The 16145-nt window shown below is 38.9% G+C and overlaps 2 protein-coding genes across 2 annotated transcripts; one reads left to right on the top strand and one right to left on the bottom strand.

The window, feature by feature from the left end:
* Window positions 1–2289: 2289 nt before the first annotated feature.
* Window positions 2290–4879, top strand: LOC144632614 (galanin receptor type 1-like). The gene has a single exon (XM_078491297.1). The coding sequence runs from the start codon at window positions 2412–2414 to the stop codon at window positions 3873–3875; it is 1464 nt and encodes a 487-aa protein (XP_078347423.1). The 5' UTR covers window positions 2290–2411; the 3' UTR covers window positions 3876–4879.
* A 1392-nt stretch (window positions 4880–6271) lies between these two features.
* Window positions 6272–15047, bottom strand: LOC144633659 (uncharacterized). The gene is made up of 3 exons (XM_078492504.1): window positions 14788–15047; window positions 11344–12275; window positions 6272–8434 (listed from the first exon to the last, which is right to left on the bottom strand). Exons 1-3 carry the CDS (start codon window positions 14942–14944, stop codon window positions 7196–7198), a joined length of 2328 nt encoding a protein of 775 aa, XP_078348630.1. The 5' UTR covers window positions 14945–15047; the 3' UTR covers window positions 6272–7195.
* Window positions 15048–16145: the final 1098 nt, after the last annotated feature.

Raw genomic sequence — 16145 nt, forward strand, 5'->3', positions numbered from 1 at the left:
CCCTAATTCCGAAAATAATCCCTGGTTTTATATTTGTTTAAAAGAAGTTTTGCCGGGTTATTTTTTTGGTGGGGAGGAGGAGAGCGCATTGTCTTAAAGAATTTCAAGCTTTTAAACATTTTGGGCATATACAGTAAAAACCTGCGAGTAAGAACCTAGTTTTTCCAGGTTAGCCTAAACAGGTTCTTACATAAATGGTAGTTGCACAAATTTAGGCTATTTAGGTTCTTAACAAGTTCTTATTTTCTGAGGAAAAATTTTCATTAGTGGAACTAATCGAACGTTGAGTGATATTCGGCCTATTATTTGTATAAAATTTGCATACCCACACACAAGTGTGTATGTAAAATTAAGGCACTAATTATTCAGAACATGACAATGTATACATGTACAGTAAAGCCTTGTTGAAACATTTTTAATCAATTTTAAAAAATAAGAACTTGTTCTCAAGTTTTAGACTAAATAGGTTCTTATAAAAATGGGATTAAAGTTGCGAATTTTAGCCTAACAGATTCTTAAATCTTAAGTTCTTACTCGCGGGTTTTTACTGTATTTGAAATGGATGATGGGTGTGTACAAGAATACTGAATGGAAAATCTATCTAAACATAAAGATATGAATCTCAAAACAAGTCCTGCAGTCGTAAAATAAGCATCACAAGTCTGAGCGTACTGTAGCGACATACAATACAAACCAAGCTCTCTAATAGGAGGTATATAATCAGTAATAATTATATTTGGAGGGCGGGGAAGGGGGGAACTATCGGAAGAATTTTCGCGTCTGAGATTTGGAGGTATTACTTGAAGAAGGACTTATTTTGGGGGGAGTGGAGGGGAAGGGGGCATATCTCTACGGTAATCTCAAATAAACTCTCATTTCTCATACTCTAAGAAAACAACCTTAACTTTATGTACGTCGGTTCCTTTACGGACTCTAAAGGTGGATTTCCACTGACGCGTAATTTTTTACGTGCGTTAACCCGCGTGAGAAAATTTAAAGACAATGTATGAACAGATTGCGTAAACGTGTACGCAAGTCGTTCATACATTGTCTCTAAATTTTTATACGCACGTAAACGCACGTAAATAATTACGCGTCAGTGGAAATCCAGCTTAAGTCATTTAAAGAAAAAGGCGATGTTTTTCTTGTTCCCAACGAGATGAAATGGATGTTTGGTAGCACATGACAAAAGCTCTAGACACGGAAGAGACACTCTTCTCAACAGCTGCCGAAGCGCTTCCTCAATCCACGCAAAAAAGTGCAAAGAAAGTTTTCCATTTCCTATATGAAATAAATGCTAGAAGTAATTTTCTGTTTCTATAAAAGACATAAAAGTATTGTAAACGCTTTTCGACCAATGACAACACGCGTAATGTCTTGTTTATTTCAAAAAATTTATAATATAGGATGTTATTGAAAAATTTGCAGGCCTAGCTTCAGAGAAGACCAGGCGGCGACGTGCACGTTAACACGGTTCGAAAAAGAAAAATTATTATTTCTTTCCTAAGTTGCAATCAGAAACCACACAATGATTCTTTAATTTAGAAATTGTCATATTTAAAGTGAGTTCTGCAAATTAATAGGACAATAGCTGTCGGAAGAGAAAATCATTTCAGCTAAAGAACATCCGAATTATTTATCATTGTGCAAATGACAAACAATCGCGGCGATGAATAAAAGAAACTGCAGCCTATCTTTGTTTTATTACAATTTATTCAAGGAAGAAAGTATAAAGTAGATCTTATCACGTACGGAATATTGTATGTAGATGATATGAAAATATATATACCTAGCAGTTCCACTGATTTTTTTTTTCTTAATAAAAAAAACGAACACAGAATTTATGTATAACTCGAAAATACAATTTAAACCACTTCTGTTTTTTATTTAAACTGTGGTTTGCGTTTTGAATTGGTTGTTTTCTCTGAGGCGTTGTGTAGTTAAATTTAATGACATCCTCAAATTCATCTCCAAAAACAATCATACCGCTTATTTCAAACTTATTAAAATGTTTTTCTTCCTCTTGGAAGTTGTGGTACTTGTGTTATCTTTTACTCTGGTTTGGGGGCGTTGACAGTTTTGAGATTTTTATCAAAAAATTATTGTTGATATGTTTCCATTCGCGGAGTTGCGCCAAGTTCATGCATATCATAAATGCTGTTTCCAAAACACATTAGCTGTTGTGTTGCTAATTCGCCCGGTTGTCCACTCGCTCGGCGTTATTAAGTGAGGATTGTAAGTCATTCAATCCAGGGACAGATGGTCGAGGGCATTTATTTTCACGACAAGATAATGACAATTTAAATACGAGGAGCTGCCATTCAGGGCACCTTGTGCGCGGGCACAGCGCTTATTAATCCAACACAAGAAGAAATGAAAACACTCTGCTGACAGCTCTCAGCAAGGGCAAGATGAATGCTTCAGAAGTTCATGCCCGAAGCGACATCTCGTCTGATGTTTTCGCGGCACAAAACGCATCTTCGAAGGGTTTAAACGTAAACCTAACGGGCACATTTATGACAAACAATAGCATTACCGAGGAAGGGTTCGACCGACTTGCTATCATACAGTTGATGTTTTTCCCTATCATCACTGCTGCAGGCTTAATAGGAAATACCCTGATATGTTTCGCTGTTTTGAAAAGACGCCGCTTGCGTATAACCGACGTTTTCATCCTCAACTTGGCCGCCACTGACTTGGCGACGTGCGTGATAAGTATTCCATTTGACTTTGTGGAGATTCTCATGAAGCAGTGGCCTTTTGGCAACGTGCTTTGTAAAACTGTGTACCCGCTGCAGACCATCCTGATGGCCGTATCGGTGTATACGCTGCTTTTCATGAGCTGGGAAAGACATCGTTCCGTTATGCCACCGTTGAAACCAAAACTGAAGGCAAAGCGAGCTCTTGCAATTGTGTTCTTCCTGTGGATTGCTAGCATCAGCCTGGTCGGTCCGTACATTGCAATCCTCCGGGTTGAAACGCGCGACGGAAACGCGGAATGCAGCGAGAACTGGCCGCGCGCCTACCACCCTAAAGTCTTCACCCTGGCAGTGTTCATAGCGTTATACGTTCTTCCGTTATTCGTCATTACCGCTAACTACATCAGAATCAGTCAAAAGCTCTGGAGGGACATACAACGCATGCAGAAGGCCATTGGCGAGAAAAAGCGCAATAGCAAGAAGCCACTTACGCAGGCAAGGACGCAGCGAAACATGAGAATTGTCAGGATATTCATAATTGTGGTGATTGCCTTTTCGTTGTGCATGTTACCAAACCATATCATGTGGATATGGCATGATTACGGCACGGGAAGGGATTACCAGTACTTCGATACCATCATCGTATTCTGCTTTATCTTGGTCTACTCAAACTCTGCCATCAATCCCTTTATATTTGTGTTCCTTCACAGGCGCTACTGCAAAGGCATTTTCAACTCTTGCAGCGCGCTGAAAGCGTTCGCATTTTCGTGCTTAAAATCGGAGGAGAGCAGCGATGAAGCGGCGAACAACAACAACATTAGAAATGGTCAAACTAAGCGACGAAAAACGAAAATGCAGAAGAAAAACCGTACGCCCTACACGATGCAACTCGCATCACCGCACAACGCGTACACGGCGAAAAAAGAGTTCTGGAATAATTACTGGCGTCGCGAACTCATTCCAAAATACGAAGCGAGGCATGATCGCGTGGCGTATCAAAACGTGCAGAACGATTTACGGGAATTTAAGGATGCGGAGGATGTTAACGAGAGTGATGACGCAAATCTCGCGCCTCGAGCATCACGTAAAGTGCGAGTAAACTTCGGCGAAGTTGTTCATATCGATGAGCAAAGATTTCTGCAGCCTGCGGGAATCAATAATGTGAATGGCGTTTAAAAATGAATAGCAAAATGAATGATTTATTTCTGAGCGGATTGTTCGATGTTTAAATCAGATAAGTCAAAAAGATGACAAAAAAAAGAAAGAAATGAAATGAAAAATGAACGCGTTGTGTAAAGTTACAAAGTAAACCGAACACGAATTTATCGCAGTTTTATTTTGATTTCTGAATAAATTTAAAATCTATTATATTGACTCGGGAAGTATTAAGTTTATTTGCCATGCAGGACACAAAGACGCACACTAAATATAAAAGAAACCATCTGTACTATCGGTAATGCTGAATCAATAATCGCCAAGAAAAACACGCTACTGTATATGCTTTTGTAAAATCGGAACAAAAAGCTTTTCTCTTTAGCAAAGGTTTATTTCATCTTTAAATACAGCGTTCGCCGCTTGCTTCAAGAGTCTCGACTAATCTTTGGCGCGTAAAATAATATTCTTCCATTGTTAGTAGCTCACCATACCACCTAAGCGGCATTTCTTTGTTTCCTTAATACAACTGCCGTGGTCCATGCTGTTAAGTGGTAATACAATGTTCGAAAAATGACGCCGCGGAGTTTAATGTTATGAGTTTTACTTTAACTAGAAAAATTGGAAACTCCAGTGAGCCGCTGCGACAATGTGGCTCCCATAACAATAAACATTTATTACCTTATTGCAGGCGACTATTGTGAACTGAATTTAGGATGAAATCGCAAACAAAATTTCATTCTCAAAGTTCTAGTGCAGTTCGACCTATTGAATGATGACAAATAAAAAAATATTTGTCCAGGAGTTTTGTGTACAAGTGTCCCTTCTATATTGTTTAAATATAAGGAAGAAATGTCCTCTTTTTATCGCTCTAGGTCACGTAGAGTTGATATTTTAGTAAAGCACAATTTTAGTAGTTTACTGTTATTAGCTTTTTGGCGTCTAAAGTGTAATTTTTCACCAAACATAACACCAGACTTGAAAATTGCTTCTTATTACGAAAAATAAAGTCAAATATAAAGTAGTACTTTATTTGTTATTTTCCTTTGTAAACTGTGATATCATTAAGTCAACTATTTATAATCACTCTTCCTATTTTCGAAATTAAACAAGACATGAATAATGGAAATAAAACTTACGCGCGTGGATTTCTTCATCGGCTCTTTAACGTTCTTTCAATTTAAGGCTATTTCCATCTTTCCTAAGGCTGCTTCCAAAAGAAAACTTACAGCTAACAATTACAAATAGGATATGCACCTGCTTGTCGGTTCCCTTATTAATATATGAGTTATTTTTTCGAATTTATTGGTTTTTCAACAAATGTTTTGTTCTTTTTGTCGTTTCAGTCATAATAAATGGTAGTACCGCACACGAGACATCTCTTAATAAACGGCAAAGCTGACAATACGCATCAAAACTCATCCATCGTTCCGGTAAAATACAAACAGTCCTTTTGAATACGTCTTTTTATTTCCGATCGGGTTAGCGTGCATATCCGTAAGGGTGTCTAAGACATCGTCAGAAGGCGAACTGGGTACGTGAAGCATTTAGAAATTCTAACCATGCAATAACAACACAAGAAAAGTACTACTTGAATGTTTAAATAATAGAGATGAACACACTTTTTAACAGTTTGAGTTGGCAGCAAATGTAAATTGGCATAATTTACGACGCGTGCTGCTTATAACATTACGTTAAGTACGACACGCGATCTGAGCCACCTTAACGATTGCACATCCAGATCTTTCCATATCTTTCTAGCTTGATGAACTAGCTGTTGAAATGTGTCTCTTCACATCCGATCGTTCGCATCCGCAAAAGATTATATCAGCTGGCAGTTTTAAAAGTATAGTCTGACTATGTCAGTAGAGTAACATGATAATTGTCGACATGTGATTGACAAATGCAAATTTCGATCATTTGCAATGGTTGTAGGCTGGAAGAAAAATAGCAATTAACGGCGACTCGTAATTTTCAAAACATCCCTAGTATATCACAATTAGTTTTCTCCTTTTTAAACACCAAGGGAAAAAGCTTAAAAGCCGCATGAATTATTTTGCATAGGAGGTAACTATTATCTCTCACGCTATTTAGAACACAATCTCGGGGAGGGGGCTACTCGTATTAAAGACCTTTTACGCCCAAAATTCGTACTTCTCACGAGATGACTAATAATAAAAATAATGTTTTTTTCTCAAAAGCATTTCCAATTTTTGGCTAGAGTGCACAATCTTTACACTCTAACAAACTAAAATAGTCCAAGTGTATTCCCTGTTTCAGACCAAAAAATGTTAAAAGCCCATTCCGTTTGACACTGAACATACCTATATTGCTTATAGAAGGGATGCGAAGAAATACAAAGACGTTTCTGGGCTAGATTTCGGTCGTGATCTAGCCTTTTGCAATTGCAAAATAAGGTAGGTACTTTTCAAAGATCTTTGTCATTCTTCGATTGAAACGCTTAGTTTTAACATGCTTCAAAGCTGCTGCGAATCTTCATTGTCAGAGGATGTTGGCCAATGCGATTTTCTATTTTTACACAATGTAGTCTTCACGCAATTCAAAAGAACGTCTGCGTAGGAGGATTTCATAATAACGTCTATTTATGAATTCGTTATTCTAAGCAGAAATGTAACAAGGGAAATTTGCGCAGCCAGCCGATAATCACGGAAACACCGTCATGTAGTCCGTTTTATGTCAGTTATGTCAGTTTTTCTCGTCGCTCATAAAAGGATGCTTATGGCGAGGTCTACTGATGGAAACGTTTTTTTTTTTAACTGTACCACAGCGTGCCTCTGATAAAATTTAAATAAATAGACAAAGGTGACCGGGCGACGTTTTTAATTACCGATGTCGATTTCTGAACGTAAGTTTTATTCAGCCTTAAACAATGTAAAAACCACAATATTTTTTGGACATTTTATTCGTGATTTTGTGATTTCGCTTCTATACAGACTTTCATAAAATTACTATTTGAGTTAAGTATAGGGGTGTCTTTTTTCATTCTACCACTTCTTTGGAGAGTATAAATCAGGGAGCGGGGCGTTCTAATCGATAAGAGTAATGGCATGTTGGAAATGCACGGGTAACTTTTAGGTGTCTTATTTTCTAAGCGGTATTCGAGGGGTTTCGTTTAACATTAACTTGCTGTATTATGAAATGTCATGATGATGGTATGTTGGGAATGTTTTGAAGGGGTTTGAAGAATTTGAGTTTTTTTTTTGGGGGGGGGGGGGGGATCTTTCATATGGATACTTTTAAGGGGTGTTTTATCATGGCTTTGCATCTTTGCATCGTCTTAACAGTGTATCCTTCTGGGATATAGATTTCCAGTTCAAACATGTTCATCGTGTACAGACAGCAGTGTTCAGCATTTGTTTTAGGGACACTGACTCAGTGTATTTTAATGAGTCTGGCTTGTTGAACCAGGGCTCTATCACAGTGGCTGCAGGATCATCTTCCCAGTCTTGCACATCTTCAAGCAGCTGTTCCAACTGTATTCCAGAGGTGCAGGTTTGATGGCATAACTTGATGTCCTCAGGCTGTCTCACTTGAATCTCAAGCACGTGGAATGCATAACCAAATGCTCGAGCGAGACACTTGTACACAGCGTACTCCCAACACTTGGAATGCACGCCATCGACAACAACAAAGGGACATAAGTTTGCCATGGCGTCCAGGAAACACGAGCGGCAGTACGCCTCAGCAATATTCAGTTCAGAGGGATCTGGGGCGAAAGCACCTGTCTTGTGAAAAAGCTGCCTGGCGCTGCAGTATGTGTAAGATCCACTCTGACCTTTTGCTTCCACTGAGTTCTCGACAAGATGCGTTTTTCCACTTCCTGGAATGCCTCTTATTACCAGAACCATTCTATCTTGAGTGTCTTTACTGAGTTGTGTCAATCTTGCAAGCCCCGTGTCAAGCTTAGCAGCATCTCCAGACTGAAAGAGTGCTTGAATGTCATTCCTTTCATCTTCGCAAAGTTCCTCACATTCAAACAAATGATCCACGTATTGACACAGTTTTCTTGGCAAGGTAGAAGACAGTGATTTCAAGGAATTTTCCACTGTTGAAACCTTGTGGTGAGTTCCATCAATGTCTTTTGGCAGAAACTTGGAGAAAAGAACAAGAGACTCTACACATTGTTCTCCAATTTCATGGTCAGCTTTCATCAAATCAGACAACTTTTCCTGGACATGACCAGCACTTAGTAAATCCCTTGACGTGCCTCTCATAATGGTAAGATGAGGCACAAATACATCTCTGTTTCCTTCTAAACTTATCCCAGCTTTGGCAAACTTATATTTTAGAGCCTGGACAAGTTTGCACAGCCCTGCATCAGGTTCGACTTTGGCATACACAATCCTGTTGTGAAACTGTCCAAGACCATTAAGTCGCAGTTTGTGGCTGCGTGGAAGGATGGACACCAACAAGGGTTGGACTGACTTGAGGATACTCTTGGCAGTGGCAACATGATCCTCGGTGTGTAGAGTCAACATGAGTAGGGTGATGTGTAGTCTTTGTCCTGGTGTCAGCTCATATTCTCCTTCATGGCCAAGTTTAACTTTGATGGTATTTTGAATCTGCCAAAACAAAGTTACCGTGTGTACATCAAGGCTGGGCTCTAATAGCAGTTCTCGTATAACCGTAACCTATGTGAAGGTTCTCCCCCCGGGGGGGGGGGGGGGGGGCTCCCATATTAAAGGGACGGGGATGCTTGTCGAAAATTTTGAAAAGAACCCCTAAAAGAGACCAATCCGGGCGGGGCTCAAGCTATTTTAGACCCCTAAAAGATACCAAAATTCTTAAAAGAGGATTTATATTTGTATATTCCTTCGTCTGTAACCCTAAACGAGACCATTATGGTTAAAAATATTGGCGCTTTGCCCAGAACACCCTAAGCGAGACCAAAAATTCGAAATTTACACCCCTAAGCGAGACGACGAGCATCCCCATCACTTTCAAAAGCGAGTTCCCCCCCCCCCCACCCCCCGGCAGGTTCTATTGGTTTACAATGGCTCTTCAAAAAATCATTAATAATTCATAAAGAAAATACAAAAGAAAGATAATCTGATAAAGACACGGCTCTACTTTACTTCCAGTTTTCTAAGTCAAATTAACCCAAATCTAAATATTAGTGCAAGAATGAGTTAATCTACATCAGGAGATTTTGAAGCCGTTCAATGAATTCGCAGTTCGTGTTTCATCAAGCCTAAAACACTCAGCCATGCCACTGTGTTTGAAACTTGATAAAACACTGCTGCTCATTTATCAAAATTACATAATACTCAAGAAAGACCTTCCCAACTTTGACATTCTTTCACTGCTAACCCGATAATGTAGACAAATAACTATTAGCTGAGGGTACTGTAAGTACAACCTTGGATATGTCTTGACAATAAACAAGTTGTAGTCTCTTATGATGTTAAAATGAGTTTCACTTAACAGCTGCCATGACAACTTATACAGTAACAGTTCAAACATGCCCTTCTTTTGACCTTTTGAGGAGGGGTGACTATTGGGGTCATTTTACCTATTGCGATAGTGTGGCAATAGTCGAATTACTATTGCAATACTATTGCAATAGTGGTGACACTTTTGCGATAGTATTGCGATAGTATTGTAATGAATGACTTTATAGCATTGTAATCATTTCTTTTTCCTAGAGGGGGGTGGCTCTTCCTATCTTTGATCCTGGTGAACGCGGATAAGGCCCTGGAGACGAGCGACGTCCGTGAAGTTTGCTTTTATGACTTGTTACACAGTACCGATTCTGAAACAATTTTTCAATCAATGAAAAATTACCACAGGACACCATCTGAAAAACTATCATAGCTATCGATAATTAATGAAACTATCGGGATTGTTATTGATAGTTGAATTTGCGACTGATGCATCGCTATCGGAGCACTCCCAATCGCGATGCATCGATGTATCGTTACACTCCTACTTTTGAGACAAGTAACTTCTTGGTGAAAGTTTTTCTCTCAGTCAATCAATCAATCAATCTTTTTGTTTTATTTTTCTCCAATAAACAAACTGACATTTTTGCAAATATTAAATAATTTTGTCAATGGGGTTGAAACAATTGGGGTTGAAATAAATTGAAGAAAAATAAGGTGGCTCTGAACCCAATTGGCAGAATGCCAAAGACAAGAAACATGTAAATAACTGACAGGTTTAAACTTAACCTAGTAAAGAAATTTGTGAAAAAACTCTTTTACAGTGCGACTACTCTAACCGGGGCACCCTGAACAAAATTAACCAATTACAGTGTTAATTGAAAACAAAGGATAGGGACATTTTTTTGCAACGGACCAATAACGTTCTAGAACGTAAACAAAAGATTACCTACAAAATTTGAACTGTCAACAACGTTACAAACAGATGCGGACCTCTCAGGAAACTTGCCTTCTATTTGATTGGTTAGTTTCGATCCATAATTTTCAAGAGGTCAAGATGTATGTGACCCTTTTCGCGAAGATTCTACACTGTTTTCACTCTTGTTTGAAAAAATCAATATAATTAACAGACGTTTCAGGCAGAGCCCTTCTTCAGGTAATGTTTGAAATGCCAATGTTAAAACACGAGTTGCGCCATACAAAAAACTTAACCTTCCCTATCCACATTATAACACCTGTAATATTATACCAAAGACAGGAAAGGTGTAGAGCCTCCTGAAGTGCATCAGGCTCAAGACTTGGACATCAAGAGCTTAAGTCTGACTACAATTTTTGAAGCTTTATGCTTAATATGTATGCAGGCAAGACACTATCACAGTGATTTGTTTTTCCCACCCACAGTCCCAAACAAAAGTGTTGAAATGCAAAACTGTTTATTTTTACTTAAATTCAAGAGTTAAAATCAAAAGCACCTGATATTTGGAATCCCTTCCAGACCTTATAAGTGTTTTTAGTACCAAAAGAAAACAGATGCAGATGATTTAGCAGCTCCTGAAACTACACTGAGTAGAATGGACCAAGGGAGGGAGGGGGGATGTGATGTTATTGCTTTTTTGTCTCAATTAGCTCTTTTCAAGTTGACAGGTACATTTAACAATTATTCCACGAGCGTTAGTTGGATATGAGATGGTAGATAGCCAATGAAGCGCGTAGCGCCAAGTTGGTTATAACGATCTCATATCCAACAAGCGCGAGTGAAATAATTGTTTCATTAAAAACACCCAAAGAATTGCAATATTTAAGCTCCCCAGCTGTTTTTGTTGACACGTATAGGCTACCATATTTGTGGTGAATGGTGTACATGTATGAGCTCATATACCATTGCCTGTTAACCAATCAAAACTCAGTAATTGCAATATACCATTGCTAGTTTTTAATAATAACGGGTGTACCAGCAGTGTTAAAAACAGGAATTTTGTCTTTTTTTAGAATTGTACCTCTGATACAAAATTGACTTTCTTGTAGCTGTCCTTTTTTCTAACTGTCCAACTTTTTCATACTTTTCTATCTTATGCTACATATGTACCCACCTTAGTGATGCTGTCAATTATCCCCTCATCTAAAATCTGCACAGCAATGAAATAATTTGGGCCATTCTTTTCCTTCACAAGTGTGGGGAGTTCAGAAGCAACAGAACTTACTTCATCATTTACTGTGGTAGATTCTTCATTAGAGCCTGGCTGGACACCAATTCTCTCTTTCACATCTAAAATGGTCTCTTGGCTGCCTGTAGAACCAAAGACCTTGTCAATACGTTCCCTTTTGTCCCACACTATTTCTCCCAGGTACTTGAAGTACTGAATTCTGTGTCGAGGTAAGGCGAGGTCAACAAAATGATCAACAGAAGCAAGGTCCTCCCATGACAAATCTGTGAAACATTTTTCCACGATTCCAATAAAGCGATCCAAGTAACCAACAACAAAGTCCTTTGGTGACAGCTCCTCGTCCCATTGAATTCTGGATATCACATCACTTGCCGTTTTCATCGGAGGTTTTTTTTTGGAGCCTTCATTCTCTTTCTTTTCAGAATGTCTGTTTCCTGAGTTCTTTGCAGACTTTGATTGAACATTTGGCTGTTCTTTAGCTTTTGTGGACAATTTTTCAGTTTCTTCACCAGACAGTTTTGAGTGCAGTGACCCATCTTCTGAACTACTCTTAGAGCTTGTTGTTTCCTCATGTTTATTGAAACACTTGTTTCCAAATCTGCATTTCCCCTCCAGAAAGAACTTACAAATGGTGGCCATGTCCTCAGATGACTTCTCCTCTTCTTGAGTAGAAGGAACTTGTTCAGCATGTTTGAGTTTCTTTATCCAGTCTTTAGCTTCTTCTATAAGATTGTAAATCATTACTTCCCCACGGCATTCGTGTGCAGTGTTGTACAGCAGTGATTCAAGTTCTTTATAAACAGGTTGGTTGTCTTCTGTGACAGAGCTAATGGAAGGAGGAACATCTGGGTATTTTTCTAAAAACAAAACAGATAAGTCTCCAAGTTATTCATGACCAATATCTGATTTCTCCTTATAAACATCAATACACTATCAAGCAAACAGGTGATGAGAATTAAGAGAATCATCAAAATGGGTGATACAGTGGAACCCCGTTTATACGGACACCAAGGGGACAAGTCAAATTGTCTGTATTAATGGGGTGTCCGTATTAAGCAGGGTCTCAGAAAAAATCATGGATACATGTTTTATCGACACAAAGACGAAGACAAACGTTTTTATGGCAACAAAATGTTGTTTAATAATTTGTACTGTTACTGAAACAGATGCAAGCTGTGAACTCTCTGACTAAAATTAATAGTTTTTAATACGAAAACCTTACGATTTAGTCAGATACACTACTCGAACTAAACTTAAAGTTTCCTGTGTAACTGAAACTCTGACTGTATTAACCATTCTTAAACTTCCCAAACTCATTTCAAAAAGTCGGTAACCTGACTTTGCACGGAAGCTTTAAGCTTGTGACACAACCAGGCGGACTGAAGATTCAACAAAACCTTTGCAATTCACGCTATTAATAATAATAATTATAATACTTTATTTATATAGCGCTATTTCTATTTCTAACCAATAGCGCTTTACAAGTTATTTACAATTAAAAATTACATATCCATATTAAAAAAGTTACAATTTGTATATAGTACTGTAAAAAAGATCAATAAAATAATTAAAAAGAATAAAAAGGCTAACTAATTCACATAAGTTAATTGTAAAAATACACTAAATTGTAAAAATATCTAACTTAAAGCTTTCCTAAAAAGATGTGTCTTAAGTTTGCGCTTAAACTCTGAAATGCCATAATTGTACGATCGAATGTCTAAAGGTAAGGCATTCCAGGGTTGTGGCAAGGCTACAGAAAAAGCTCGAAATCCGTAGCTGCGCAAATTATAAACGACATCATCCAAGCGATGGCCATTCATGGAACGTAGATTACGTCTCGGGACATATCTCTTGATCATATCAGACAGATAAGTTGGGGCTAAGCCCATTAAACACTTGTATGTCATAAGAAGCATCTTAAGCTTCTTCGACAATGAAAATTGACAGACAGTGCACAGAAAAAAGTGTCCGTAAAGCGGGGTTGACAATGTATGACAGTTTGTCACTTGGGACACAGAAAAGTGTCTGTTGTCCATATTAAAAGGTGTCGGTATTAAGTGGGTTAATTTAAGAAAAATGTATGAGGTTTTCGTCGGGACCAACGAAACTGTCCGTAATACCGGGGTGTCCGTATTAAGCCGGTGTCTGTAAAGCGGGGTTCCACTGTATACCTTATACAGTTCGAAACCCTCTTGACAGACACTCTTGTAAGCGGACAGATCTACTTATGGCCATCTTGTTTGAAACCCCGTTTTTAACTCCAATACAAACTCTGTATTTTTACATTCTCGTAAGCGGTCATTCCCGTAAGCAGCCGCGGACACTTTGAGAGATTACGACGTTATTAAGCTCCCGTAAGAGGGCACCCCAAAGAAAATCCTATTAGCAACCTCTGTACAGTGGAACCCCGATATAACGTGGGTATCTTCCGTGGGTATCCGATATAACGTGGGTATCTTCTGAGATAGGGATGTAATCAAAGGCTCATAGAGCTGTCTCTTGTAACAGTACGAGCATTGACAAAAGTCATCCTTGCGAGCAACAAGCACAATTCAAAAAGCTACCTCCACTAAAAACCGAGCATGCAAGCACTTGTAAAAATATGCGAGCATGAGCAAACGAGCACCCACTAAAATTTTGCGAGCATTCCTTGCAGAAGTGTAATTTTGCGAGCACTGCAAAATTTTGATGGACCATTCATGACCCCTAATATAAGAATGATATATAGCTTGGCATTTTCTTCACACTGATTTATTTTTAAAACTATTTTTTCTGGGTGGGTGTCTAAAGCCTTGGAAGGGGGAGGGAAAGGGGATACTCAAAAATAATTTGTATGGGAAGGTTCAGCCCTGAGGTTCAGCACCCCCACCCCCCAGCCCCCTTACCCGTTAATTTACCAGTTTGACAGAAAAGGTAACCTTTTGTATACTTTTGATAGAAAATGGTAACCCTTTCAAATACCTACAGTAAAGATACTGCATATATTTAATTTTGTAATACCCCACTCCACTCCCCTTGCTCCACCCCCTAAAAAAGAAGTTCTGTACCACTGTATAAATGCCCATTATTTTGCCACAGAACTACATAGAAGATAAATTTTCAATTTTAAACAGGAGCTCGTGTCCTAGATTAAAGAAGTGAAATGAACTTTTCGGGAACTTTTCGAAAAGTCGACTTCTGAGATGATCATGAAAAGGAAGGCACTTTTACAATATTTGATACGTACATACAGGGCTTACAGGTGTCGATAAATAATATATTTATTCGAGAGGCTGCGGTATTCGATATAAACAAAGTTTAGTAGTGTTATAACAAGATCGTTAAGAGTCGGGAAGTTCAATATGAACTACTGAAGGCACACAATCTTACCTGGTATTGTGAAAATTATCTTTGTTTTACTTGGTTGAAGTTTGACTTCATACACGGGTTGATCGTCTCCATTCGCTGCCATCACAGCAAATTGTTCTCCGTAGATTGATTGCAGCGCTTCAACTTCCATTTCTCGTTCTTGTGAAGAACCCTCCATGCTTCTAAAGGCAACTGTTATTCAGGATCACTAGAATAATGTTGAAAGGGATAATAGATCGGCGAATTTATACAAACAGAAATGGACAAGTTGCACTCGATGGTGTAACTCGTAGCAGCCGCGCGAAAACTGGGACCAAGACGATTTTTGTCTCCTTTCCAGGTCCCCTCTAGAATCTGGAAATAGGACAACTTCGGGAAGGGACTTCCATATGAAAGGGACGTTCGTCGTCTCGCTTAGGGGTTTAACTTAAGGATTTTGCCCTCACTTAGCACAGAACGCAAATATTTTTAGCCGTCAAGGTCTCGTTTAGCGCATGAAAAATTAAAAAAAAAAAAAAAAAAAAAAAAAAACCGTGATACTGTGTTGGCAATAAGTAGACCGATCAAGCATGAAAAATGATCTCTTGTTTTAGGGGTCAAAAAAAAAAAGCTTGAGACACGCCTGGATTGATCTCCTTTAGGACTTAAATTTCCGACGAGTATTCTCAGCCTTTTCATGTGGGAGTCCCTCTCCGACCCGAGCGTATATATCAGTCAATTTGAAGCGAGATCATCTTCCCCCCGGGCAACCCCCGGGCATTTGACTGCTACTGAGTCTCAGATAGTAGGGAATTTGATCGAAGAGAAGCCCAGATGGTCGGGCATTTGACCGTCAAGCGCGTGAAGTTCGTATTTGGTTACGTTAATGTAAAAAATGGTAGTTTCAACGTACCTGCAGTACCTTTGACCCGTCTACCTTTCCCTATTCTGTCCGTTTAAACCTAGTGTTAATTAGAAAACTAACTCACAATGACATTTCAGCCTTGACTGGTGGGGCATTTGACCGTTCAACTGGTCCACATAGTGGGGAATTTGATCAGACATTTTGAAAACAGTCAAATGCCCGGGGGGGGGGGGGGGGCGGGGTCATGATCTTGCTTGGAATTGACTGATACATTAATACTACCCGTGCAATCTGTGCGTTGCATAACATGTGCTCACGCAAACCAAGACTACATCACTTAGCTTACACACATTTTCTCGCCCTTGGCATTGATTGCATGCTCTTGCTTCAGGCGAAAACAGTAACAGAACTAAACAGACTAAAGCCTGAATAAGGCTTTGGTTCTGTAGTTTCTATTACTGTTTTCAGTTACAACAGCTAAATTTAGCTATAGCGATTTGGTTTTCTTAGATAAGGTGACAAGCGGCTTTGTCGA

The sequence above is a fragment of the Oculina patagonica genome, chromosome 12 (assembly GCF_052425735.1).
Source record: "Oculina patagonica isolate OP01 chromosome 12, crgOcupat, whole genome shotgun sequence".
Taxonomy (NCBI): domain Eukaryota; kingdom Metazoa; phylum Cnidaria; class Anthozoa; order Scleractinia; family Oculinidae; genus Oculina; species Oculina patagonica.

Coding starts and splice junctions, on each gene's coding strand:
- LOC144632614 (XM_078491297.1), top strand. CDS start 2,412: ATGAATGCTTCAGAAGTTCATGCCCGAAGCGACATCTCGTCTGATGTT.
- LOC144633659 (XM_078492504.1), bottom strand. CDS start 14,944: ATGGAGGGTTCTTCACAAGAACGAGAAATGGAAGTTGAAGCGCTGCAA. Junction 12,276..14,787: donor GATAATTTTCACAATACCAG/GTAAGATTGTGT, acceptor TTTTGTTTTTAG/AAAAATACCCAGATGTTCCT. Junction 8,435..11,343: donor TAATTGACAGCATCACTAAG/GTGGGTACATAT, acceptor TTGTTTTGGCAG/ATTCAAAATACCATCAAAGT.